Raw genomic sequence first — 27,839 nt, 5'->3', positions numbered from 1 at the left:
AGGAGATAAAGTTGACTGTCGTGTTTCTAGATTCAGTAGACCACAGAGGAGATAAAGTTGACTGTCGTGTTTCTAGATTCAGTAGACCACAGAGGAGATAAAGTTGACTGTCGTGTTTCTAGATTCAGTAGACCACAGAGGAGATGAAGTTGACTGTCGTGTTTCTAGATTCAGTAGACCACAGAGGAGATAAAGTTGACTGTCGTGTTTCTAGATTCAGTAGACCACAGAGGAGATGAAGTTGACTGTCGTGTTTCTAGATTCAGTAGACTACAGAGGAAATCAAGTTGACTGTCGTGTTTCTGCCAGAACATTCTCAACTTCCCCCAGATCCTGACCTTTAGTGACCTCTAACCTCAGTTACCCTTGCAGATATAGTAAACAAGGTATGTGTCTACAATCTTTGATTGATGTGATTTTCCTTCCCAGAGGAAGAACCAGGCCAGAGCGAGCAGCAGACGCAGCACCGTTGATTAATGATTGAGTCAGGAATAAGTCTCTAGGGGTCAAAGTGGACCATTAGATTAGACTCACTAGACTGCTGAGGTGACGTGTTGTTCTCACCAGAGTCTAGACTGATGTTGTGACATTAGTAATATGGTGTATAAATGTAGTCTCACCAGTCCGACCCAGTAGTCCCATCCCAGAGGAACGTGCTCCACTCCTCCTGCATCTGGGTTCCCATACTGAAACAGAGTCAGAGAGACAGAACGAGAGTCAGTTTCCATACTGAAACAGAGACAGAACTAGAGTCAGTTCCCATACTGAAACAGAGTCAGAGAGACAGAACGAGAGACAGTTTCCATACTGAAACAGAGAGACAGTTTCCATACTGAAACAGAGAGCCAGTTTCCATACTAAACCACACGTATAGCCAGCCAGTTTCCATACTAAACCACACGTATAGCCAGCCAGTTTCCATACTAAACCACACGTATAGCCAGCCAGTTTCCATACTAAACCACACGTATAGCCAGCCAGTTTCCATACTAAACCACACGTATAGCCAGCCAGTTTCCATACCAAACCACACGTATAGCCAGCCAGTTTCCATACCAAACCACACGTATAGCCAGCCAGTTTCCATACTAAACCACACGTATAGCCAGCCAGTTTCCATACTAAACCACACGTATAGCCAGCCAGTTTCCATACTAAACCACACGTATAGCCAGCCAGTTTCCATACTAAACCACACGTATAGCCAGCCAGTTTCCATACTAAACCACACGTATAGCCAGCCAGTTTCCATACTAAACCACATGTATAGCCAGCCAGTTTCCATACTAAATCACATGTATAGCCAGTTTCCACACTAAACCACATGTATAGCCAGCCAGTTTCCATACTAAACCACATGTATAGCCAGTTTCCATACTAAACCACATGTATAGCCAGTTTCCATACTAAACCACATGTATAGCCAGTTTCCATACTAAACCACATGTATAGCCAGTTTCCATACTAAACCACATGTATAGCCAGTTTCCATACTAAACCACATGTATAGCCAGTTTCCATACTAAACCACATGTATAGCCAGTTTCCATACTAAACCACATGTATAGCCAGTTTCCATACTAAACCACATGTATAGCCAGTTTCCATACTAAACCACATGTATAGCCAGCCAGTTTCCATACTAAACCACATGTATAGCCAGCCAGTTTCCATACTAAACCACACGTATAGCCAGTCAGTTTCCATACTAAACCACACGTATAGCCAGTCAGTTTCCATACTAAACCACACGTATAGCCAGTCAGTTTCCATACTAAACCACACGTATAGCCAGTCAGTTTCCATACTAAACCACATGTATAGCCAGCCAGTTTCCATACTAAACCACACGTATAGCCAGCCAGTTTCCATACTAAACCACATGTATAGCCAGCCAGTTTCCATACTAAACCACACGTATAGCCAGCCAGTTTCCATACTAAACCACATGTATAGCCAGCCAGTTTCCATACTAAACCACACGTATAGCCAGCCAGTTTCCATACTAAACCACATGTATAGCCAGTTTCCATACTAAACCACATGTATAGCCAGCCAGTTTCCATACTAAACCACATGTATAGCCAGCCAGTTTCCATACTAAACCACATGTATAGCCAGCCAGTTTCCATACTAAACCACATGTATAGCCAGCCAGTTTCCATACTAAACCACATGTATAGCCAGCCAGTTTCCATACTAAACCACATGTATAGCCAGCCAGTTTCCATACTAAACCACACGTATAGCCAGCCAGTTTCCATACTAAACCACACGTATAGCCAGCCAGTTTCCATACTAAACCACATGTATAGCCAGTTTCCATACTAAACCACATGTATAGCCAGTTTCCATACTAAACCACATGTATAGCCAGCCAGTTTCCATACTAAACCACATGTATAGCCAGCCAGTTTCCATACTAAACCACATGTATAGCCAGTTTCCATACTAAACCACATGTATAGCCAGCCAGTTTCCATACTAAACCACATGTATAGCCAGCCAGTTTCCATACTAAACCACATGTATAGCCAGCCAGTTTCCATACTAAACCACATGTATAGCCAGCCAGTTTCCATACTAAACCACATGTATAGCCAGCCAGTTTCCATACTAAACCACATGTATAGCCAGCCAGTTTCCATACTAAACCACACGTATAGCCAGCCAGTTTCCATACTAAACCACACGTATAGCCAGTTTCCATACTAAACCACATGTATAGCCAGCCAGTTTCCATACTAAACCACATGTATAGCCAGCCAGTTTCCATACTAAACCACATGTATAGCCAGCCAGTTTCCATACTAAACCACACGTATAGCCAGCCAGTTTCCATACTAAACCACACGTATAGCCAGCCAGTTTCCATACTAAACCACACGTATAGCCAGCCAGTTTCCATACTAAACCACACGTATAGCCAGCCAGTTTCCATACTAAACCACACGTATAGCCAGCCAGTTTCCATACTAAACCACATGTATAGCCAGCCAGTTTCCATACTAAACCACATGTATAGCCAGCCAGTTTCCATACTAAACCACACGTATAGCCAGTTTCCATACTAAACCACATGTATAGCCAGCCAGTTTCCATACTAAACCACATGTATAGCCAGCCAGTTTCCATACTAAACCACATGTATAGCCAGCCAGTTTCCATACTAAACCACATGTATAGCCAGCCAGTTTCCATACTAAACCACACGTATAGCCAGCCAGTTTCCATACTAAACCACACGTATAGCCAGCCAGTTTCCATACTAAACCACACGTATAGCCAGCCAGTTTCCATACTAAACCACACGTATAGCCAGCCAGTTTCCATACTAAACCACATGTATAGCCAGCCAGTTTCCATACTAAACCACATGTATAGCCAGCCAGTTTCCATACTAAACCACACGTATAGCCAGCCAGTTTCCATACTAAACCACATGTATAGCCAGCCAGTTTCCATACTAAACCACACGTATAGCCAGTTTCCATACTAAACCACATGTATAGCCAGCCAGTTTCCATACTAAACCACATGTATAGCCAGCCAGTTTCCATACTAAACCACATGTATAGCCAGCCAGTTTCCATACTAAACCACATGTATAGCCAGCCAGTTTCCATACTAAACCACATGTATAGCCAGCCAGTTTCCATACTAAACCACACGTATAGCCAGCCAGTTTCCATACTAAACCACACGTATAGCCAGCCAGTTTCCATACTAAACCACACGTATAGCCAGCCAGTTTCCATACTAAACCACATGTATAGCCAGCCAGTTTCCATACTAAACCACATGTATAGCCAGCCAGTTTCCATACTAAACCACACGTATAGCCAGCCAGTTTCCATACTAAACCACATGTATAGCCAGCCAGTTTCCATACTAAACCACATGTATAGCCAGCCAGTTTCCATACTAAACCACATGTATAGCCAGCCAGTTTCCATACTAAACCACATGTATAGCCAGCCAGTTTCCATACTAAACCACATGTATAGCCAGTTTCCATACTAAACCACAGGTATAGCCAGCCAGTTTCCATACTAAACCACATGTATAGCCAGTTTCCATACTAAACCACATGTATAGCCAGTTTCCATACTAAACCACATGTATAGCCAGTTTCAATACTAAACCACATGTATAGCCAGTTTCCATACTAAACCACACGTATAGCCAGCCAGTTTCCATACTAAACCACATGTATAGCCAGTTTCAATACTAAACCACATGTATAGGGTTAGGGTTGACTCCATGGTAAGGGTTAGTTCACATTGTGTGTGACCCAGTGGTTAGGGTTAGGAACAGACAGAGTTAGGGTTAGGGTTGACTCAGTGGTAAGGGTTAGGGTTAGGGTTGACTCAGTGGTGTAACCTACATACATGACATGATGCTGTCTAGCGTAACCTACATACATGACAGGACATGATGCTGTCTAGTGTAACCTACATACATGACATGATGCTGTCTAGTGTAACCTACATGCATGACATGATGCTGTCTAGTATAACCTACATACATGACAGGACATGATGCTGTCTAGTGTAACCTACATACATGACAGGGCATGATGCTGTCTAGTGTAACCTACATACATGATGCTCTCTAGTGTAACCTACATACAGGACATGATGCTCTCTAGTGTAACCTACATACAGGACATGATGCTCTCTAGTGTAACCTACATACATGACAGGGCATGATGCTCTCTAGTGTAACCTACATACAGGACATGATGCTCTCTAGTGTAACCTACATACATGACAGGGCATGATGCTCTCTAGTGTAACCTACATTTATGACAGGACATGATGCTGTCTAGTGTAACCTACATATATGACAGGACATGATGCTGTCTAGTGTAACCTACATACATGACATGATGCTGTCCAGTGTTACCTACATACATGACATGATGCTGTCTAGTGTAACCTACATACATGACATGACATGATGCTGTCTAGTGTAACCTACATACATGATGCTGTCTAGTGTAACCTACATACATGATGCTGTCTAGTGTAACCTACATACATGATGCTGTCTAGTGTAACCTACATACATGATGCTGTCTAGTGTAACCTACATACATGATGCTGTCTAGTGTAACCTACATACATGATGCTGTCTAGTGTAACCTACATACAGGACATGACGCTCTCTAGTGTAACCTACATACATGACATGATGCTGTCTAGTGTAACCTACATACATGACATGATGCTGTCTAGTGTAACCTACATACATGACATGATGCTGTCTAGTGTAACCTACATACATGACAGGACATGATGCTCTCTAGTGTAACCTACATACATGACAGGGCATGATGCTCTCTAGTGTAACCTACATACATGACAGGACATGATGCTGTCTAGTGTAACCTACATACATGACAGGACATGATGCTGTCTAGTATAACCTACATACATGACAGGACATGATGCTGTCTAGTGTAACCTACATACATGACATGATTATGCTGTCTAGTGTAACCTACATACAGGACATGATTATGCTGTCTAGTGTAACCTACATACATGACAGGACATGATGCTGTCTAGTGTAACCTACATACATGACATGATGCTCTCTAGTGTAACCTACATACATGACATGCTGTCTAGTGTAACCTACATACATGACAGGACATGATGCTGTCTAGTGTAACCTACATATATGACAGGACATGATGCTGTCTAGTGTAACCTACATACATGACAGGACATGATGCTGTCTAGTGTAACCTACATACATGACATGATGCTGTCCAGTGTAACCTACATACATGACATGATGCTGTCTAGTGTAACCTACATACATGACATGACATGATGCTGTCTAGTGTAACCTACATACATGACATGACATGATGCTGTCTAGTGTAACCTACATACATGATGCTGTCTAGTGTAACCTACATACATGATGCTGTCTAGTGTAACCTACATACATGATGCTGTCTAGTGTAACCTACATACATGATGTTGTCTAGTGTAACCTACATACATGATGCTGTCTAGTGTAACCTACATACATGATGCTGTCTAGTGTAACCTACATACATGATGCTGTCTAGTGTAACCTACATACATGATGCTGTCTAGTGTAACCTACATACAGGACATGACGCTCTCTAGTGTAACCTACATACATGACATGATGCTGTCTAGTGTAACCTACATACATGACATGATGCTGTCTAGTGTAACCTACATACATGACAGGACATGATGCTCTCTAGTGTAACCTACATACATGACAGGGCATGATGCTCTCTAGTGTAACCTACATACATGACAGGACATGATGCTGTCTAGTGTAACCTACATACATGACAGGACATGATGCTGTCTAGTATAACCTACATACATGACAGGACATGATGCTGTCTAGTGTAACCTACATACAGGACATGATTATGCTGTCTAGTGTAACCTACATACAGGACATGATTATGCTGTCTAGTGTAACCTACATACAGGACAGGACATGATGCTGTTTAGTGTAACCTACATACATGACAGGACATGATGCTCTCTAGTGTAACCTACATACATGACATGCTGTCTAGTGTAACCTACATACATGACAGGACATGATGCTCTCTAGTGTAACCTACATACATGACAGGACATGATGATGCTGTCTAGTGTAACCTACATACATGACAGGACATGATGCTGTCTAGTGTAACCTACATACATGACAGGACATGATGCTGTCTAGTGTAACCTACATACATGACATGATGCTGTCTAGTGTAACCTACATACATGACATGATGCTGTCTAGTGTAACCTACATACATGACATGATGCTGTCTAGTGTAACCTACATACATGACATGATGCTGTCTAGTGTAACCTACATACATGACATGATGCTGTCTAGTGTAACCTACATACATGACATGATGCTGTCTAGTGTAACCTACATACATGACATGATGCTGTCTAGTGTAACCTACATACATGACATGATGCTGTCTAGTGTAACCTACATACATGACAGGACATGATGCTGTCTAGTGTAACCTACATACATGACAGGACATGATGCTGTCTAGTGTAACCTACATACATGACAGGACATGATGCTGTCTAGTGTAACCTACATACATGACAGGACATGATGCTGTCTAGTGTAACCTACATACATGACAGGACATGATGCTGTCTAGTGTAACCTACATACATGACAGGACATGATGCTGTCTAGTGTAACCTACATACATGACAGGACATGATGCTCTCTAGTGTAACCTACATACATGACATGATGCTGTCTAGTGTAACCTACATACATGACATGATGCTGTCTAGTATAAACTACATACATGACAGGACATGATGCTGTCTAGTGTAACCTACATACATGACATGATGCTGTCTAGTGTAACCTACATACATGACAGGGCATGATGCTCTCTAGTGTAACCTACATACATGACAGGACATGATGCTGTCTAGTGTAACCTACATACATGACATGATGCTGTCTAGTGTAACCTACATACATGACAGGGCATGATGCTGTCTAGTGTAACCTACATACATGACAGGACATGATGCTGTCTAGTGTAACCTACATACATGACAGGACATGATGCTGTCTAGTGTAACCTACATACATGACAGGACATGATGCTGTCTAGTGTAACCTACATACATGACATGATGCTCTCTAGTGTAACCTACATACATGACAGGACATGATGCTGTCTAGTGTAACCTACATACATGACAGGACATGATGCTGTCTAGTGTAACCTACATACATGACAGGACATGATGCTGTCTAGTGTAACCTACATACATGACAGGACATGATGCTCTCTAGTGTAACCTACATACATGACATGATGCTGTCTAGTGTAACCTACATACATGACATGATGCTGTCTAGTATAAACTACATACATGACAGGACATGATGCTGTCTAGTGTAACCTACATACATGACATGATGCTGTCTAGTGTAACCTACATACATGACAGGGCATGATGCTCTCTAGTGTAACCTACATACATGACAGGACATGATGCTGTCTAGTGTAACCTACATACATGACATGATGCTGTCTAGTGTAACCTACATACATGACAGGGCATGATGCTGTCTAGTGTAACCTACATACATGACAGGACATGATGCTGTCTAGTGTAACCTACATACATGACATGATGCTGTCTAGTATAACCTACATACATGACAGGACACGTGAAGATGCTGTGTGTGGTATGGTTGTGGCATACTGTCATATTGCTTAAGACTTGTCCAAAGTAAATTCTGTTTTTGAATTGAACAACCTGGTTGAGGTGCTTCCCAGTGTAGAAGGTCTGGTAGCCAGCGTAGGGTTAGGGGGTAGAGTTGGGTTAGGGGGTAGAGTTGGGTTAGGGGGTAGAGTTGGGTTAGGGGGTAGAGTTGGGTTAGGGGGTAGAGTTGGGTTAGGGCGTAGAGTTGGGTTAGGGCGTAGAGTTGGGTTAGGGCGTAGAGTTGGGTTAGGGCGTAGAGTTGGGTTAGGGCGTAGAGTTGGGTTAGGGCGTAGAGTTGGGTTAGTGGTAGAGTTGGGTTAGTGGTAGAGTTGGGTTAGTGGTAGAGTTGGGTTAGTGGTAGAGTTGGGTTAGTGGTAGAGTTGGGTTAGTGGTAGAGTTGGGTTAGTGGTAGAGTTGGGTTAGTGGTAGAGTTGGGTTAGTGGTAGAGTTGGGTTAGTGGTAGAGTTGGGTTAGTGGTAGAGTTGGGTTAGTGGTAGAGTTGGGTTAGTGGTAGAGTTGGGTTAGTGGTAGAGTTGGGTTAGTGGTAGAGTTGGGTTAGTGGTAGAGTTGGGTTAGTGGTAGAGTTGGGTTAGTGGTAGAGTTGGGTTAGTGGTAGAGTTGGGTTAGTGGTAGAGTTGGGTTAGTGGTAGAGTTGGGTTAGTGGTAGAGTTGGGTTAGTGGTAGAGTTGGGTTAGTGGTAGAGTTGGGTTAGTGGTAGAGTAGGGTTAGTGGTAGAGTTAGGGGGTAGAGTTGGGTTAGTGGTAGAGTTGGGTTAGTGGTAGAGTTGGGTTAGTGGTAGAGTTAGGGGGTAGAGTTGGGTTAGTGGTAGAGTTGGGTTAGTGGTAGAGTTGGGTTAGTGGTAGAGTTGGGTTAGTGGTAGAGTTGGGTTAGTGGTAGAGTTGGGTTAGTGGTAGAGTTGGGTTAGTGGTAGAGTTGGGTTAGTGGTAGAGTTGGGTTAGTGGTAGAGTTGGGTTAGTGGTAGAGTTGGGTTAGTGGTAGAGTTGGGTTAGTGGTAGAGTTGGGTTAGTGGTAGAGTTGGGTTAGTGGTAGAGTTAGGGGGTAGAGTTGGGTTAGGGGGTAGAGTTGGGTTAGGGGGTAGAGTTGGGTTAGTGGTAGAGTTGGGTTAGTGGTAGAGTTGGGTTAGTGGTAGAGTTGGGTTAGTGGTAGAGTTGGGTTAGTGGTAGAGTTGGGTTAGTGGTAGAGTTGGGTTAGTGGTAGAGTTGGGTTAGTGGTAGAGTTGGGTTAGTGGTAGAGTTGGGTTAGTGGTAGAGTTGGGTTAGTGGTAGAGTTGGGTTAGTGGTAGAGTTGGGTTAGTGGTAGAGTAGCTTAACTTTCTGAACATTCGAGACGTGTAGTCCACTTGTCATTCCAATCTCCTTTGCATTAGCGTAGCCTCTTCTGTAGCCTGTCAACTATGTGTCGGTTTATCCCTGTTCTCTCCTCTCTGCACAGACCATACAAACGCTCCTCACCGCGTGGCCGCGGCCACCCTACTCTGGTGGTCCCAGCGCGCACGACCCACGTGGAGTTCCAGGTCTCCGGTAGCCTCTGGAACTGCCAATCTGCGGTCAACAAGGCAGAGTTCATCTCAGCCCATGCCTCCCTCCAGTCCCTCGACTTCTTGGCCCTGACGGAAACATGGATCACCACAGACAACACTGCTACTCCTACTGCTCTCTCTTCGTCCGCCCACGTGTTCTCGCACACCCCGAGAGCGTCTGGTCAGCGGGGTGGTGGCACCGGGATCCTCATCTCTCCCAAGTGGTCATTCTCTCTTTCTCCCCTTACCCATCTGTCTATCGCCTCCTTTGAATTCCATGCTGTCACAGTCACTAGCCCTTTCAAGCTTAACATCCTTATCATTTATCGCCCTCCAGGTTCCCTCGGAGAGTTCATCAATGAGCTTGATGCCTTGATAAGCTCCTTTCCTGAGGACGGCTCACCTCTCACAGTTCTGGGCGACTTTAACCTCCCCACGTCTACCTTTGACTCTTTCCTCTCTGCCTCCTTCTTTCCACTCCTCTCCTCTTTTGACCTCACCCTCTCACCTTCCCCCTACTCACAAGGCAGGCAATACGCTCGACCTCATCTTTACTAGATGCTGTTCTTCCACTAACCTCATTGCAACTCCCCTCCAAGTCTCCGACCACTGCCTTGTATCCTTTTCCCTCTCGCTCTCATCCAACACCTCCCACACTGCCCCTACTCGGATGGTATCGCGCCGTCCCAACCTTCGCTCTCTCTCCCCCGCTACTCTCTCCTCTTCCATCCTATCATCTCTTCCCTCCGCTCAAACCTTCTCCCACCTATCTCCCGATTCTGCCTCCTCAACCCTCCTCTCCTCCCTCTCTGCATCCCTTGACTCTCTATGTCCCCTATCCTCCAGGCCGGCTCGGTCCTCCCCTCCCGCTCCGTGGCTCGATGACTCATTGCGAGCTCACAGAACAGGGCTCCGGGCAGCCGAGCGGAAATGGAGGAAAACTCGCCTCCCTGCGGACCTGGCATCCTTTCACTCCCTCCTCTCTACATTTTCCTCCTCTGTCTCTGCTGCTAAAGCCACTTTCTACCACGCTAAATTCCAAGCTTCTGCCTCTAACCCTAGGAAGCTCTTTGCCACCTTCTCCTCCCTCCTGAATCCTCCGCCCCCTCCCCCCTCCTCCCTCTCTGCAGATGACTTCGTCAACCATTTTGAAAAGAAGGTCGACGACATCCGATCCTCGTTTGCTAAGTCAAACGACACCGCTGGTTCTGCTCACACTGCCCTACCCTATGCTCTGACCTCTTTCTCCCCTCTCTCTCCAGATGAAATCTCGCGTCTTGTGACGGCCGGCCGCCCAACAACCTGCCCGCTTGACCCTATCCCCTCCTCTCTTCTCCAGACCATTTCCGGAGACCTTCTCCCTTACCTCACCTCGCTCATCAACTCATCCCTGACCGTTGGCTACGTCCCTTCCGTCTTCAAGAGAGCGAGAGTTGCACCCCTTCTGAAAAAACCTACACTCGATCCCTCCGATGTCAACAATTACAGACCAGTATCCCTTCTTTCTTTTCTCTCCAAAACTCTTGAACGTGCCGTCCTTGGCCAGCTCTCCCGCTATCTCTCTCTGAATGACCTTCTTGATCCAAATCAGTCAGGTTTCAAGACTAGTCATTCAACTGAGACTGCTCTCCTCTGTATCACGGAGGCGCTCCGCACTGCTAAAGCTAACTCTCTCTCCTCTGCTCTCATCCTTCTAGATCTATCGGCTGCCTTCGATACTGTGAACCATCAGATCCTCCTCTCCACCCTCTCCGAGTTGGGCATCTCCGGCGCGGCCCACGCTTGGATTGCGTCCTACCTGACAGGTCGCTCCTACCAGGTGGCGTGGCGAGAATCTGTCTCCTCACCACGCGCTCTCACCACTGGTGTCCCCCAGGGCTCTGTTCTTGGCCCTCTCCTATTCTCGCTATACACCAAGTCACTTGGCTCTGTCATAACCTCACATGGTCTCTCTTATCATTGCTATGCAGACGACACACAATTAATCTTCTCCTTTCCCCCTTCTGATGACCAGGTGGCGAATCGCATCTCTGCATGTCTGGCAGAGATATCAGTGTGGATGACGGATCACCACCTCAAGCTGAACCTCGGCAAGACGGAGCTGCTCTTCCTCCCGGGGAAGGACTGCCCGTTCCATGATCTCGCCATCACGGTTGACAACTCCACTGTGTCCTCCTCCCAGAGCGCCAAGAACCTTGGTGTGATCCTGGACAACACCCTGTCGTTCTCAACTAACATCAAGGCGGTGGCCCGTTCCTGTAGGTTCATGCTCTACAACATCCGCAGAGTACGACCCTGCCTCACACAGGAAGCGGCGCAGGTCCTAATCCAGGCACTTGTCATCTCCCGTCTGGATTACTGCAACTCGCTGTTGGCTGGGCTCCCTGCCTGTGCCATTAAACCCCTTCAACTCATCCAGAACGCCGCAGCCCGTCTGGTGTTCAACCTTCCCAAGTTCTCTCACGTCACCCCGCTCCTCCGTTCTCTCCACTGGCTTCCAGTTGAAGCTCGCATCCGCTACAAGACCATGGTGCTTGCCTACGGAGCTGTGAGGGGAACGGCACCTCAGTACCTCCAGGCTCTGATCAGGCCCTACACCCAAACAAGGGCACTGCGTTCATCCACCTCTGGCCTGCTCGCCTCCCTACCACTGAGGAAGTACAGCTCCCGCTCAGCCCAGTCAAAACTGTTCGCTGCCCTGGCCCCCCAATGGTGGAACAAACTCCCTCACGACGCCAGGACAGCGGAGTCAATCACCACCTTCCGGAGACACCTGAAACCCCACCTCTTTAAGGAATACCTAGGATAGGTTAAGTAATCCCTCTCACCCCACCCCCCCTAAGTTTTAGATGCACTATTGTTAAGTTAAGTGACTGTCCCACTGGATGTCATAAGGTGAATGCACCAATTTGTAAGTCGCTCTGGATAAGAGCGTCTGCTAAATGACTTAAAATGTAAATGTAAAATGAGTTGGGTTAGTGGTAGAGTTGGGTTAGTGGTAGAGTTGGGTTAGTGGTAGAGTTGGGTTAGTGGTAGAGTTGGGTTAGTGGTAGAGTTGGGTTAGTGGTAGAGTTGGGTTAGTGGTAGAGTTGGGTTAGTGGTAGAGTTGGGTTAGTGGTAGAGTTGGGTTAGTGGTAGAGTTGGGTTAGTGGTAGAGTTGGGTTAGTGGTAGAGTTGGGTTAGTGGTAGAGTTGGGTTAGTGGTAGAGTTGGGTTAGTGGTAGAGTTGGGTTAGTGGTAGAGTTGGGTTAGTGGTAGAGTTGGGTTAGTGGTAGAGTTGGGTTAGTGGTAGAGTTGGGTTAGTGGTAGAGTTGGGTTAGTGGTAGAGTTGGGTTAGTGGTAGAGTTGGGTTAGTGGTAGAGTTGGGTTAGTGGTAGAGTTGGGTTAGTGGTAGAGTTGGGTTAGTGGTAGAGTTGGGTTAGTGGTAGAGTTGGGTTAGTGGTAGAGTTGGGTTAGTGGTAGAGTTGGGTTAGTGGTAGAGTTGGGTTAGTGGTAGAGTTGGGTTAGTGGTAGAGTTGGGTTAGTGGTAGAGTTGGGTTAGTGGTAGAGTTGGGTTAGTGGTAGAGTTGGGTTAGTGGTAGAGTTGGGTTAGTGGTAGAGTTGGGTTAGTGGTAGAGTTGGGTTAGGGGTAGAGTTGGGTTAGGGGTAGAGTTGGGTTAGGGGGTAGAGTTGGGTTAGGGGTAGAGTTGGGTTAGGGGTAGAGTTGGGTTAGGGGTAGAGTTGGGTTAGTGGTAGAGTTGGGTTAGTGGTAGAGTTGGGTTAGTGGTAGAGTTGGGTTAGTGGTAGAGTTGGGTTAGTGGTAGAGTTGGGTTAGTGGTTAGAGTTGGGTTAGTGGTAGAGTTGGGTTAGTGGTAGAGTTGGGTTAGTGGTAGAGTTGGGTTAGTGGTAGAGTTGGGTTAGTGGTAGAGTTGGGTTAGTGGTAGAGTTGGGTTAGTGGTAGAGTTGGGTTAGTGGTAGAGTTGGGTTAGTGGTAGAGTTGGGTTAGTGGTAGAGTGGGGTTAGTGGTAGAGTTGGGTTAGTGGTAGAGTTGGGTTAGTGGTAGAGTTGGGTTAGTGGTAGAGTTGGGTTAGTGGTAGAGTTGGGTTAGTGGTAGAGTTGGGTTAGTGGTAGAGTTGGGTTAGTGGTAGAGTTGGGTTAGTGGTAGAGTTGGGTTAGTGGTAGAGTTGGGTTAGTGGTAGAGTTGGGTTAGTGGTAGAGTTGGGTTAGTGGTAGAGTTGGGTTAGTGGTAGAGTTGGGTTAGTGGTAGAGTTGGGTTAGTGGTAGAGTTGGGTTAGTGGTAGAGTTGGGTTAGTGGTAGAGTTGGGTTAGTGGTAGAGTTGAGTTAGTGGTAGAGTTGAGTTAGTGGTAGAGTTGGGTTAGTGGTAGAGTTGGGTTAGTGGTAGAGTTGGGTTAGTGGTAGAGTTGGGTTAGTGGTAGAGTTGGGTTAGTGGTAGAGTTGGGTTAGTGGTAGAGTTGGGTTAGTGGTAGAGTTGGGTTAGTGGTAGAGTTGGGTTAGTGGTAGAGTTGGGTTAGTGGTAGAGTTGGGTTAGTGGTAGAGTTGGGTTAGTGGTAGAGTTAGGGGGTAGAGTTGGGTTAGTGGTAGAGTTGGGTTAGTGGTAGAGTTGGGTTAGTGGTAGAGTTGGGTTAGTGGTAGAGTTGGGTTAGTGGTAGAGTTGGGTTAGTGGTAGAGTTGGGTTAGTGGTAGAGTTGGGTTAGTGGTAGAGTTGGGTTAGTGGTAGAGTTGGGTTAGTGGTAGAGTTGGGTTAGTGGTAGAGTTGGGTTAGTGGTAGAGTTGGGTTAGTGGTAGAGTTGGGTTAGTGGTAGAGTTGGGTTAGTGGTAGAGTTGGGTTAGTGGTAGAGTTGGTGAGGTATATTTACCTGGTTGAGGTACTTCCCAGCGAAGAAGGTCTGGTAACCAGCGTAGGCCTGCAGTAGAGCAGGGAAGGTCTTGGGCTCCTGGGTCTTCTGCCAGGCCGTGCTGCTGCAGTTCCCCACCAGAGTGTTGTTGATCACATGGTGGTTATGAGGATACTTTCCTGTTAGGATGCTGGCTCTGCTGGGACAGCACAGCGGGCTGGCTACAAACTGGGGTAACCACAACAACATACTCCCATCAGCATGTCTCCTGGTGCAGTGCAACTACACTCATTCATCTCCCATCCTGCCCCTGAAACCCTCATCATGCATTCATCTCCCATCCTGCCCCTGAAACCCTCATCATGCATTCATCTCCCATCCTGAAACCCTCATCATGCATTCATCTCCCATCCTGAAACCCTCATCATGCATTCATCTCCCATCCTGAAACCCTCATCATGCATTCATCTCCCATCCTGAAACCCTCATCATGCATTCATCTCCCATCCTGAAACCCTCATCATGCATTCATCTCCCATCCTGAAACCCTCATCATGCATTCATCTCCCATCCTGAAACCCTCATCATGCATTCATCTCCCATCCTGAAACCCTCATCATGCATTCATCTCCCATCCTGCCCCTGAAACCCTCATCATGCATTCATCTCCCATCCTGAAACCCTCATCATGCATTCATCTCCCATCCTGAAACCCTCATCATGCATTAATCTCCCATCCTGCCCCTGAAACCCTCATCATGCATTCATCTCCCATCCTGACCCTGACCAGGATACTCACAGCGTTGGAGACCAACCCCTAACCCCTAACAGGATACTTACAGCGTTGGAGACCAACCCCTAACCCCTAACCCTGACCAGGATATTCACAGCGTTGGAGACCAACCCCTAACCCCTAACAGGATACTCACAGCGTTGGAGACCAACCCTAACCCCTAACCAGGATACTCACAGCGTTGGAGACCAACCCCTAACAGGATACTCACAGCGTTGGAGACCAACCCCTAACAGGATACTCACAGCGTTGGAGACCAACCCCTAACCCCTAACAGGATACTCACAGCGTTGGAGACCAACCCTAACCCCTAACCAGGATACTCACAGCGTTGGAGACCAACCCCTAACAGGATACTCACAGCGTTGGAGACCAACCCCTAACAGGATACTCACAGCGTTGGAGACCAACCCCTAACCCCTAACAGGATACTCACAGCGTTGGAGACCAACCCCTAACAGGATACTCACAGCGTTGGAGACCAACCCCTAACCCTGAACAGGATACTCACAGCGTTGTAGACCAACCCCTAACCCTGAACAGGATACTCACAGCGTTGGAGACTAACACCTAACAGGATACTCACAGCGTTGGAGACCAACCCCTAACCCCTAACCCTGACCAGGATACTCACAGCGTTGTAGACCAACCCCTAACCCTGAACAGGATACATACAGCGTTGGAGACCAACCCTAACCCCTAACCAGGATACTCACAGCGTTGGAGACCAACCCCTAACCCCTAACCCTGAACAGGATACTCACAGCGTTGGAGACCAACCCTAACCCCTAACAGGATACTCACAGCGTTGGAGACCAACCCCTAACAGGATACTCACAGCGTTGGAGACCAACCCCTAACAGGATACTCACAGCGTTGGAGACCAACCCCTAACAGGATACTCACAGCATTGGAGACCAACCCCTAACCCCTAACAGGATACTCACAGCGTTGGAGACCAACCCCTAACAGGATACTCACAGCGTTGGAGACCAACCCCTAAACCTGAACAGGATACTCACAGCATTGGAGACCAACCCCTAACCCCTAACAGGATACTCACAGCGTTGGAGACCAACCCCTAACAGGATACTCACAGCGTTGGAGACCAACCCCTAACCCCTAACAGGATACTCACAGCATTGGAGACCAACACTAACCCCTAACAGGATACTCACAGCGTTGGAGACCAACACTAACCCCTAACAGGATACTCACAGCGTTGGAGACCAACCCCTAACAGGATACTCACAGCATTGGAGACCAACCCCTAACCCCTAACAGGATACTCACAGCGTTGGAGACCAACCCCTAACCGGATACTCACAGCGTTGGAGACCAACCCCTAACAGGATACTCACAGCGTTGGAGACCAACCCCTAACCCTGAACAGGATACTCACAGCGTTGGAGACCAACCCCTAACCCTGAACAGGATACTCACAGCATTGGAGACCAACCCCTAACCCCTAACAGGATACTCACAGCGTTGGAGACCAACCCCTAACAGGATACTCACAGCGTTGGAGACCAACCCCTAACCCCTAACAGGATACTCACAGCATTGGAGACCAACACTAACCCCTAACAGGATACTCACAGCGTTGGAGACCAACACTAACCCCTAACAGGATACTCACAGCGTTGGAGACCAACCCCTAACAGGATACTCACAGCGTTGGAGACCAACCCCTAACCCCTAACAGGATACTCACAGCATTGGAGACCAACTAACCCCTAACAGGATACTCACAGCGTTGGAGACCAACACTAACCCCTAACAGGATACTCACAGCGTTGGAGACCAACCCCTAACAGGATACTCACAGCATTGGAGACCAACCCCTAACCCCTAACAGGATACTCACAGCGTTGGAGACCAACCCCTAACAGGATACTCACAGCGTTGGAGACCAACCCCTAACAGGATACTCACAGCGTTGGAGACCAACCCCTAACCCCTAACAGGATACTCACAGCGTTGGAGACCAACACTAACCCCTAACAGGATACTCACAGCGTTGGAGACCAACCCCTAACAGGATACTCACAGCATTGGAGACCAACCCCTAACCCCTAACAGGATACTCACAGCGTTGGAGACCAACCCCTAACCCCTAACAGGATACTCACAGCGTTGGAGACCAACCCTAACCCCTAACCAGGATACTCACAGCGTTGGAGACCAACCCCTAACAGGATACTCACAGCGTTGGAGACCAACCCCTAACAGGATACTCACAGCGTTGGAGACCAACCCCTAACCCCTAACAGGATACTCACAGCGTTGGAGACCAACCCCTAACAGGATACTCACAGCGTTGGAGACCAACCCCTAACCCTGAACAGGATACTCACAGCGTTGTAGACCAACCCCTAACCCTGAACAGGATACTCACAGCGTTGGAGACTAACACCTAACAGGATACTCACAGCGTTGGAGACCAACCCCTAACCCCTAACCCTGACCAGGATACTCACAGCGTTGTAGACCAACCCCTAACCCTGAACAGGATACATACAGCGTTGGAGACCAACCCTAACCCCTAACCAGGATACTCACAGCGTTGGAGACCAACCCCTAACCCCTAACCCTGAACAGGATACTCACAGCGTTGGAGACCAACCCTAACCCCTAACAGGATACTCACAGCGTTGGAGACCAACCCCTAACAGGATACTCACAGCGTTGGAGACCAACCCCTAACAGGATACTCACAGCGTTGGAGACCAACCCCTAACAGGATACTCACAGCATTGGAGACCAACCCCTAACCCCTAACAGGATACTCACAGCGTTGGAGACCAACCCCTAACAGGATACTCACAGCGTTGGAGACCAACCCCTAAACCTGAACAGGATACTCACAGCATTGGAGACCAACCCCTAACCCCTAACAGGATACTCACAGCGTTGGAGACCAACCCCTAACAGGATACTCACAGCGTTGGAGACCAACCCCTAACCCCTAACAGGATACTCACAGCATTGGAGACCAACACTAACCCCTAACAGGATACTCACAGCGTTGGAGACCAACACTAACCCCTAACAGGATACTCACAGCGTTGGAGACCAACCCCTAACAGGATACTCACAGCATTGGAGACCAACCCCTAACCCCTAACAGGATACTCACAGCGTTGGAGACCAACCCCTAACCGGATACTCACAGCGTTGGAGACCAACCCCTAACAGGATACTCACAGCGTTGGAGACCAACCCCTAACCCTGAACAGGATACTCACAGCGTTGGAGACCAACCCCTAACCCTGAACAGGATACTCACAGCATTGGAGACCAACCCCTAACCCCTAACAGGATACTCACAGCGTTGGAGACCAACCCCTAACAGGATACTCACAGCGTTGGAGACCAACCCCTAACCCCTAACAGGATACTCACAGCATTGGAGACCAACACTAACCCCTAACAGGATACTCACAGCGTTGGAGACCAACACTAACCCCTAACAGGATACTCACAGCGTTGGAGACCAACCCCTAACAGGATACTCACAGCGTTGGAGACCAACCCCTAACCCCTAACAGGATACTCACAGCATTGGAGACCAACTAACCCCTAACAGGATACTCACAGCGTTGGAGACCAACACTAACCCCTAACAGGATACTCACAGCGTTGGAGACCAACCCCTAACAGGATACTCACAGCATTGGAGACCAACCCCTAACCCCTAACAGGATACTCACAGCGTTGGAGACCAACCCCTAACAGGATACTCACAGCGTTGGAGACCAACCCCTAACAGGATACTCACAGCGTTGGAGACCAACCCCTAACCCCTAACAGGATACTCACAGCGTTGGAGACCAACACTAACCCCTAACAGGATACTCACAGCGTTGGAGACCAACCCCTAACAGGATACTCACAGCATTGGAGACCAACCCCTAACCCCTAACAGGATACTCACAGCGTTGGAGACCAACCCCTAACCCCTAACAGGATACTCACAGCGTTGGAGACCAACCCCTAACCCTGAACAGGATACTCACAGCGTTGGAGACCAACCCCTAACCCTGAACAGGATACTCACAGCATTGGAGACCAACCCCTAACCCCTAACAGGATACTCACAGCGTTGGAGACCAACCCCTAACAGGATACTCACAGCGTTGGAGACCAACCCCTAACCCCTAACAGGATACTCACAGCATTGGAGACCAACACTAACCCCTAACAGGATACTCACAGCGTTGGAGACCAACACTAACCCCTAACAGGATATTCACAGTGTTGGAGACCAACCCCTAACAGGATACTCACAGCATTGGAGACCAACCCCTAACCCCTAACAGGATACTCACAGCGTTGGAGACCAACCCCTAACCCCTAACAGGATACTCACAGCGTTGGAGACCAACCCCTAACCCCTAACAGGATACTCACAGCGTTGGAGACCAACCCCTAACCCCTAACAGGATACTCACAGCGTTGGAGACCAACCCCTAACAGGATACTCACAGCATTGGAGACCAACCCCTAACAGGATACTCACAGCATTGGAGACCAACCCCTAACAGGATACTCACAGCGTTGGAGACCAACCCCTAACCCCTAACAGGATACTCACAGCGTTGGAGACCAACCCCTAACCCCTAACAGGATACTCACAGCGTTGGAGACCAACCCTAACCCCTAACCACTAACAGGATACTCACAGCGTTGGAGACCAACCCCTAACCCCTAACAGGATACTCACAGCGTTGGAGACCAACCCCTAACAGGATACTCACAGCATTGGAGACCAACCCCTAACCCCTAACAGGATAGTCACAGCGTTGGAGACCAACCCCTAACCCCTAACAGGATACTCACAGCGTTGGAGACCAACCCCTAACCCCTAACAGGATACTCACAGCGTTGGAGACCAACCCCTAACCCCTAACAGGATACTCACAGCGTTGGAGACCAACCCCTAACCCCTAACAGGATACTCACAGCGTTGGAGACCAACCCCTAACCCCTAACCCCTAACAGGATACTTACAGCGGTGGAGACCAACCCCTAACCCCTAACAGGATACTCACAGCGTTGGAGACCAACCCCTAACCCCTAACAGGATACTCACAGCGTTGGAGACCAACCCCTAACCCCTAACAGGATACTCACAGCGTTGGAGACCAACCCCTAACCCCTAACCCCTAACCCTGACCAGGATACTCACAGCGTTGGTAAAGGTGATCCCTGCTTCACCAATCAGTTTCTTGGTCTTGCTCAGTGGGGTCTGAAGAAACACAATGCAGGTTTTAGAATGGATGTCCCATCTGTCATCAACCTCAGCTCACAGACACACCTGTTCTGGTACCTTATTTCACACTGATCTGTCATCAACCTCAGCTCACAGACACACCTGTTCTGGTACCTTATTTCACACTGATCTGTCATCAACCTCAGCTCACAGACACACCTGTTCTGGTACCTTATTTCACACTGATCTGTCATCAACCTCAGCTCACAGACACACCTGTTCTGGTACCTTATTTCACACTGATCTGTCATCAACCTCAGCTCACAGACACACCTGTTCTGGTACCTTATTTCACACTGATCTGTCATCAACCTCAGCTCACAGACACACCTGTTCTGGTAACTTATTTCACACTGATCTGTCATCAACATCTGGCGGTTCTAAACTTTACAATAATAACATCTGAAAAATGTACCTGGATTACAGCATCATAAGATTCTCCTGGCCAGACTTCTAGTTTACCTACTGAGCATACTGAACTAGTTCAGACTGGCTGCCAATTACCTGGACTGTGAGAGCAGGGTTCTGCTAAATAATAAGGTGAGAATAGAACCTACTGAAAACATGTCTGCCTTGGGATTTAGGCTAGTTTAGAGAGGAGGAACTGATCACGGGTTTATGAAGGGCCCAGTCCATCAGCTTTAGCTATTGCTGTAGTCGTATGTAATCAAGACTCTCAGAAGTAGGATTGCTGATCAGGGATCAGGTCCATGTAATATTATCCATTATGGAAGAACATCTAAACTGATCAGGGATCAGGTTCCCCCTGTCCATGTAATATTATCCATTATGGAAGAACATAAACTGATCAGGGATCAGGTCCCCCCCCGTCCATGTAATATTATCCATTATGGAAGAACACATAAACTGATCAGGGATCAGGTCCCCCCCCCATGTAATATTATCCATTATGGAAGAACATCTAAACTGATCAGGGATCAGGTTCCCCCTGTCCATGTAATATTATCCATTATGGAAGAACATAAACTGATCAGGGATCAGGTCCCCCCCCCCCGTCCATGTAATATTATCCATTATGGAAGAACATCTAAACTGATCAGGGATCAGGTCCCCCCCCCCTACTGTCCATGTAATATTATCCATTATGGAAGAACACATAAACTGATCAGGGATCAGGTCCCCCCCGTCCATGTAATATTATCCATTATGGAAGAACATCTAAACTGATCCTAGATCAGCATGACTCCTGACATTTGACACATCCAGTCATGATAGTTCTGTAGGCTGGTGAGATCGGGGACATGATTAGGCTCGGCAGGCTTGAGGGGGGTAGATAACCTAGCAGGTCATGATCAACTTTTGCAAAACAACAACATACCCTCAACATAGCTGGGCTATATGTGATGACTATCTATTTATTTATTTATCTAACTCCGCAGCCTAACCGTTAACTAAAAGGTCAACCCTGCGCGCATCAGCCCTTAGCAGTTCCAACCTAACGTTAGTTCTTCAAACACACCACCAATATATTAAACTACTGTTTTAAACTGATTTACCATGCCCCCAATATATTAAACTACTGTTTTAAACTGATTTACCATGCCCCCTATATATTAAACTACTGTTTTAAACTGATTTACCATGCCCCCAATATATTAAACTACTGTTTTAAACTGATTTACCATGCCCCCAATATATTAAACTACTGTTTTAAACTGATTTACCATGCCCCCAATATATTAAACTACTGTTTTAAACTACTGTTTTACTGATTTACCATGCCCCCAATATATTAAACTACTGTTTTATACTGATGATTTACCATGCCCCCAATATATTAAACTACTGTTTTAAACTGATTTACCATGCCCCCAATATATTAAACTACTGTTTTAAACTGATTTACCATGCCCCCAATATATTAAACTACTGTTTTAAACTGATTTACCATGCCCCCAATATATTAAACTACTGTTTTAAACTGATTTACCATGCCCCCAATATATTAAACTACTGTTTTAAACGGATTTACCATGCCCCCAATAACGACGTCCAGGTCATCGGTGAGGATCAAAACAACGTTGGGTCTGTGATAGCACTCCGCAACGACACAGCAGCGGTTATTCAACAGCAAGGTGACGCAGATTAAGAGACGATTCAATAACGTTGGCAGATTTAACCGAATCGAGGTCATTTTTCACCGTGAAATTAAAGACGGCGTCTTCTCGCTGCGACTCCTAAATTGATAAAAGCGTGAAACGTAGTTAGGAAAATGCTCCTGTGACCGGGGGGGTTAGAATGACTCCGTTGTAAAGTACGCACGAATAAGTAAGCGCTTTCGGGTCACGGATTTGTATAGACCTTCAGAATAAGAGTCAAATCGAGCTTTATTTATACAGCACATTTCAGACAGAATGCAACGCAGTGGAGTACCATAGTATGAGTCATATTACCCATAAAACCTAGTGGTCAAACAAGGAAATAGTTCCAGTCATTTTTCCATCATTCATTTTTCCCATAAGAGATTTTAGAAACATGTAAAATAATGTCTGTTTTGATAACAGTGTAAATCTCTAGGACATATATTATTATTATATATTGACAAGGTGACTTGCTGATGTCGCAGGGTTAAATGCAAAACTCTTTTCGGTTGAGTTCATTCAGTTGTTCAACTGACTAGGTATCCTCTTCCCCTTTCCCTTCTAATTAACTAGATCATCATATTGATGGTTAGAAAAGCCTTTTACACATTTAAATCAACATTTCCAACAGCATGCTGGGGTTTCAAACAGCAATTAACTTTGTAAACTATTACAGCCCAGGCTTCAATCATATCTGTCTAAATCAGGGTTGAATATTTTCCCGGTATTTTACAAATGGTCCATCCTGAGAATAAATCACTTTTCTCGCTGGTTAACCCGGCCAAAACCGAACACTCAGACATCATTACAGATATATAGCCAGGGACACACTCCATCACTCAGACATCATTACAGATAGCCAGGGACACGCTCCAACACTCAGACATCATTACAGATAGCCAGGGACACGCTCCATCACTCAGACATCATTACAGATAGATAGCCAGGGACACACTCCATCACTCAGACATCATTACAGATAGCCAGGGGCACGCTCCAAGACTCAGACATCATTACAGATAGATAGCCAGGGACACACTCCAACACTCAGACATCATTACAGATAGCCAGGGGCATGCTCCAAAACTCAGACATCATTACAGATAGCCAGGGGCAGTAGGGACGACCAGGGATGTTCTCTGTTTAGTGAGTCCTCCAGATCAGAGGCAGTAGGGATGACCAGGGATGTTCTCTGTTTAGTGAGTCCACCAGATCAGAGGCAGTAGGGACGACCAGGGATGTTCTCTGTTTAGTGAGTCCACCAGATCAGAGGCAGTAGGGGCGACCAGGGATGTTCTCTGTTTAGTGAGTCCTCCAGATCAGAGGCAGTAGGGGCGACCAGGGATGTTCTCTGTTTAGTGAGTCCTCCAGATCAGAGGCAGTAGGGATGACCAGGGATGTTCTCTGTTTAGTGAGTCCTCCAGATCAGAGACAGTAGGGATGACCAGGGATGTTCTCTGTTTAGTGAGTCCTCCAGATCAGAGGCAGTAGGGATGACCGGGGATATTCTGTTTCGTGAGTCCTCCAGATCAGAGGCAGTAGGGACGACCGGGGATATTCTGTTTCGTGAGTCCTCCAGATCAGAGGCAGTAGGGACGACCAGGGATGTTCTCTGTTTAGTGAGTCCTCCAGATCAGAGGCAGTAGGGACGACCAGGGATGTTCTCTGTTTAGTGAGTCCTCCAGATCAGAGGCAGTAGGGACGACCAGGGATGTTCTCTGTTTAGTGAGTCCTCCAGATCAGAGGCAGTAGGGACGACCAGGGATGTTCTCTGTTTAGTGAGTCCTCCAGATCAGAGGCAGTAGGGATGACCAGGGATGTTCTCTGTTTAGTGAGTCCTCCAGATCAGAGGCAGTAGGGACGACCAGGGATGTTCTCTGTTTAGTGAGTCCTCCAGATCAGAGGCAGTAGGGACGACCAGGGATGTTCTCTTGATAAGTGTAAAGTAAATAGTATAGTAAAGCACAGTACTTAAGTAGTACTTTAAACCACTGGTTGGTCTGATGGGAGTAGTACTTTAAACCACTGGTTGGTCTGATGGGAGTAGTACTTTAAACCACTGGTTGGTCTGATGGGAGTAGTACTTTAAACCACTGGTTGGTCTGATGGGAGTAGTACTTTAAACCACTGGTTGGTCTGATGGGAGTAGTACTTTAAACCACTGGTTGGTCTGATGGGAGTAGTACTTTAAACCACTGGTTGGTCTGATGGGAGTAGTACTTTAAACCACTGGTTGGTCTGATGGGAGTAGTACTTTAAACCACTGGTTGGTCTGATGGGAGTAGTACTTTACACCACTGGTTGGTCTGATGGGAGTAGTACTTTACACCACTGGTTGGTCTGATGGGAGTAGTACTTTACACCACTGGTTGGTCTGATGGGAGTCCATGATGATGGGAGTCCATCATTGGGCTCCTCCGTTACTTGACGAACAACAGAGGAGCAACAGAGAACTAAAGGCCCCCCCTCCCCTCAATCCCTCCCTCCCCCCCCCCTCCCCCTCCCTTCCTCCCTCCCCCTCCCTCCCCGACACTTGTGCTTGACTGGACTTACCTGGACCACCTTATGAGATGTGCCTTTTAAGTAAACCAGGTGTTAAATTAGGTAGAAACGGAGACTGAAGTGCCAATGCTATTGTTAATACTGTCAATGCTCTTGTCAATATGGTAAATGCTATAATATTATTTATTAAGGCTGTTATCTATTTTCCTTTTTTATATTGGTTAACAAAATCTCTGGTAACATTTCCTCATAAAATGTACCACATTTCGACCATTTGTATTATTTTTTACAATCGTCAGTTCGAGACTTTTATTTTGAAGGATAATGGTTCATTTGCTGCTCGGTGGTCATGTGCTGCCTGACAACGGATCAGCTGATCTACCATGTGCACCCGCACGACTTGGGGTATGACGTCAAAATGAGGAAAACGTTCATTTGAACATGTCAATATATTAAATAAATAAATAAAAACATGTCAATATAGTAAATAAATAAATAAAAACATGTCAATATAATAAATAAATAAATAAAAACATGTCAATATAATAAATAAATAAATAAAAACATGTCAATATAATAAATAAATAAATAAAAACATGTCAATATAGTTGGCAGGTTTCATTATCATGTTCCTTCGTTTTTCTCTACACAGATATTATATATGGAATAATCGGGACATACTGTATAAAAATACTTCTTTGTTTTTAGAATATTGGTTCTGAAATAATATCCTATTGGTGCCAACTGGTAAATGCAGAGGCTCTTTTACTCAGTTATAAAGAATTAGCACTTTACAAGGTCCCTATAACACCTAAAGATGTTGTCATTGTTTTAGACGCCATTCCCTCAGGGGTTGCTTTAATATTCAGGAACGTGACCCTCAGAGCCTACCTTCTATTGACCTTCTATTGACCTTCCGTTGACCCTGTTGACTCATCAGTAGGAAAGACCTGACCCTCAGAGCCTACCTTCTGTTGACCCTGTTGACTCATCAGTAGGAAAGACCTGACCCTCAGAGCCTACCTTCTATTGACCTTCTATTGACCTTCCGTTGACCCTGTTGACTCATCAGTAGGAAATATTTGTTTTTATTTCGGTCCATTCAACAACAATAGAACTATAGGAACCTTGTTTCAACAGGATGTTGATTCTATACCTCATGTTGGTCCATTCAACAACAATAGAACTATAGGAGCCTTGTTTCAACAGGATGTTGATTCTATACCTCATGTTGGTCCATTCAACAACAATAGAACTATAGGAACCTTGTTTCAACAGGATGTTGATTCTATACCTCATGTTGGTCCATTCAACAACAATAGAGCTATAGGAACCTTGTTTCAACAGGATGTTGATTCTATACCTCATGTCATGTTGGTCCATTCAACAACAATAGAACTATAGGAACCTTGTTTCAACAGGATGTTGATTCTATACCTCATGTTGGTCCATTCAACAACAATAGAACTATAGGAACCTTGTTTCAACAGGATGTTGATTCTATACCTCATGTTGGTCCATTCAACAACAATAGAACTATAGGAACCTTGTTTCAACAGGATGTTGATTCTATACCTCATGTTGGTCCATTCAACAACAATAGAACTATAGGAACCTTGTTTCAACAGGATGTTGATTCTATACCTCATGTTGGTCCATTCAACAACAATAGAGCTATAGGAACCTTGTTTCAACAGGATGTTGATTCTATACCTCATGTCATGTTGGTCCATTCAACAACAATAGAACTATAGGAGCCTTGTTTCAACAGGATGTTGATTCTATACCTCATGTTGGTCCATTCAACAACAATAGAACTATAGGAACCTTGTTTCAACAGGATGTTGATTCTATACCTCATGTTGGTCCATTCAACAACAATAGAACTATAGGAACCTTGTTTCAACAGGATGTTGATTCTATACCTCATGTTGGTCCATTCAACAACAATAGAACTATAGGAACCTTGTTTCAACAGGATGTTGATTCTATACCTCATGTTGGTCCATTCAACAACAATAGAACTATAGGAACCTTGTTTCAACAGGATGTTGATTCTATACCTCATGTTGGTCCATTCAACAACAATAGAACTATAGGAACCTTGTTTCAACAGGATGTTGATTCTATACCTCATGTTGGTCCATTCAACAACAATAGAACTATAGGAACCTTGTTTCAACAGGATAGGAACCTTGTTTCAACAGGATGTTGATTCTATACCTCATGTTGGTCCATTCAACAACAATAGAACTATAGGAACCTTGTTTCAACAGGATGTTGATTCTATACCTCATGTCATGTTGGTCCATTCAACAACAATAGAACTATAGGAACCTTGTTTCAACAGGATGTTGATTCTATACCTCATGTTGGTCCATTCAACAACAATAGAACTATAGGAGCCTTGTTTCAACAGGATGTTGATTCTATACCTCATGTTGGTCCATTCAACAACAATAGAACTGTAGGAACCTTGTTTCAACAGGATGTTGATTATACAGTCCCTTGCGAAAGTATTCGGG

The 27,839-nt window shown here is 46.1% G+C and overlaps 1 protein-coding gene across 1 annotated transcript in view; it reads right to left on the bottom strand.

Annotated features, from left to right (window-relative positions):
• The window catches only part of LOC124019611 (N-acetylglucosamine-6-sulfatase-like), a 57,260-nt gene extending 34,243 nt beyond the window's left edge, over positions 1-23,017 (bottom strand). Inside the window, 4 exon segments of the mRNA XM_046334998.1 lie at positions 621-686; positions 14,664-14,870; positions 20,627-20,686; positions 22,704-23,017. Coding sequence (XP_046190954.1) covers positions 621-686; positions 14,664-14,870; positions 20,627-20,686; positions 22,704-22,865 — 495 coding nt within the window. The 5' untranslated portion in view covers positions 22,866-23,017.
• Positions 23,018-27,839: the final 4,822 nt, after the last annotated feature.

The sequence above is a fragment of the Oncorhynchus gorbuscha genome, unplaced genomic scaffold (assembly GCF_021184085.1).
Source record: "Oncorhynchus gorbuscha isolate QuinsamMale2020 ecotype Even-year unplaced genomic scaffold, OgorEven_v1.0 Un_scaffold_639, whole genome shotgun sequence".
In the NCBI taxonomy this organism is placed as follows: Eukaryota; Metazoa; Chordata; class Actinopteri; order Salmoniformes; family Salmonidae; genus Oncorhynchus; species Oncorhynchus gorbuscha.
Note: the sequence above shows the minus strand (reverse complement) of the source record. Positions and strands in the feature narration are given on the sequence as shown.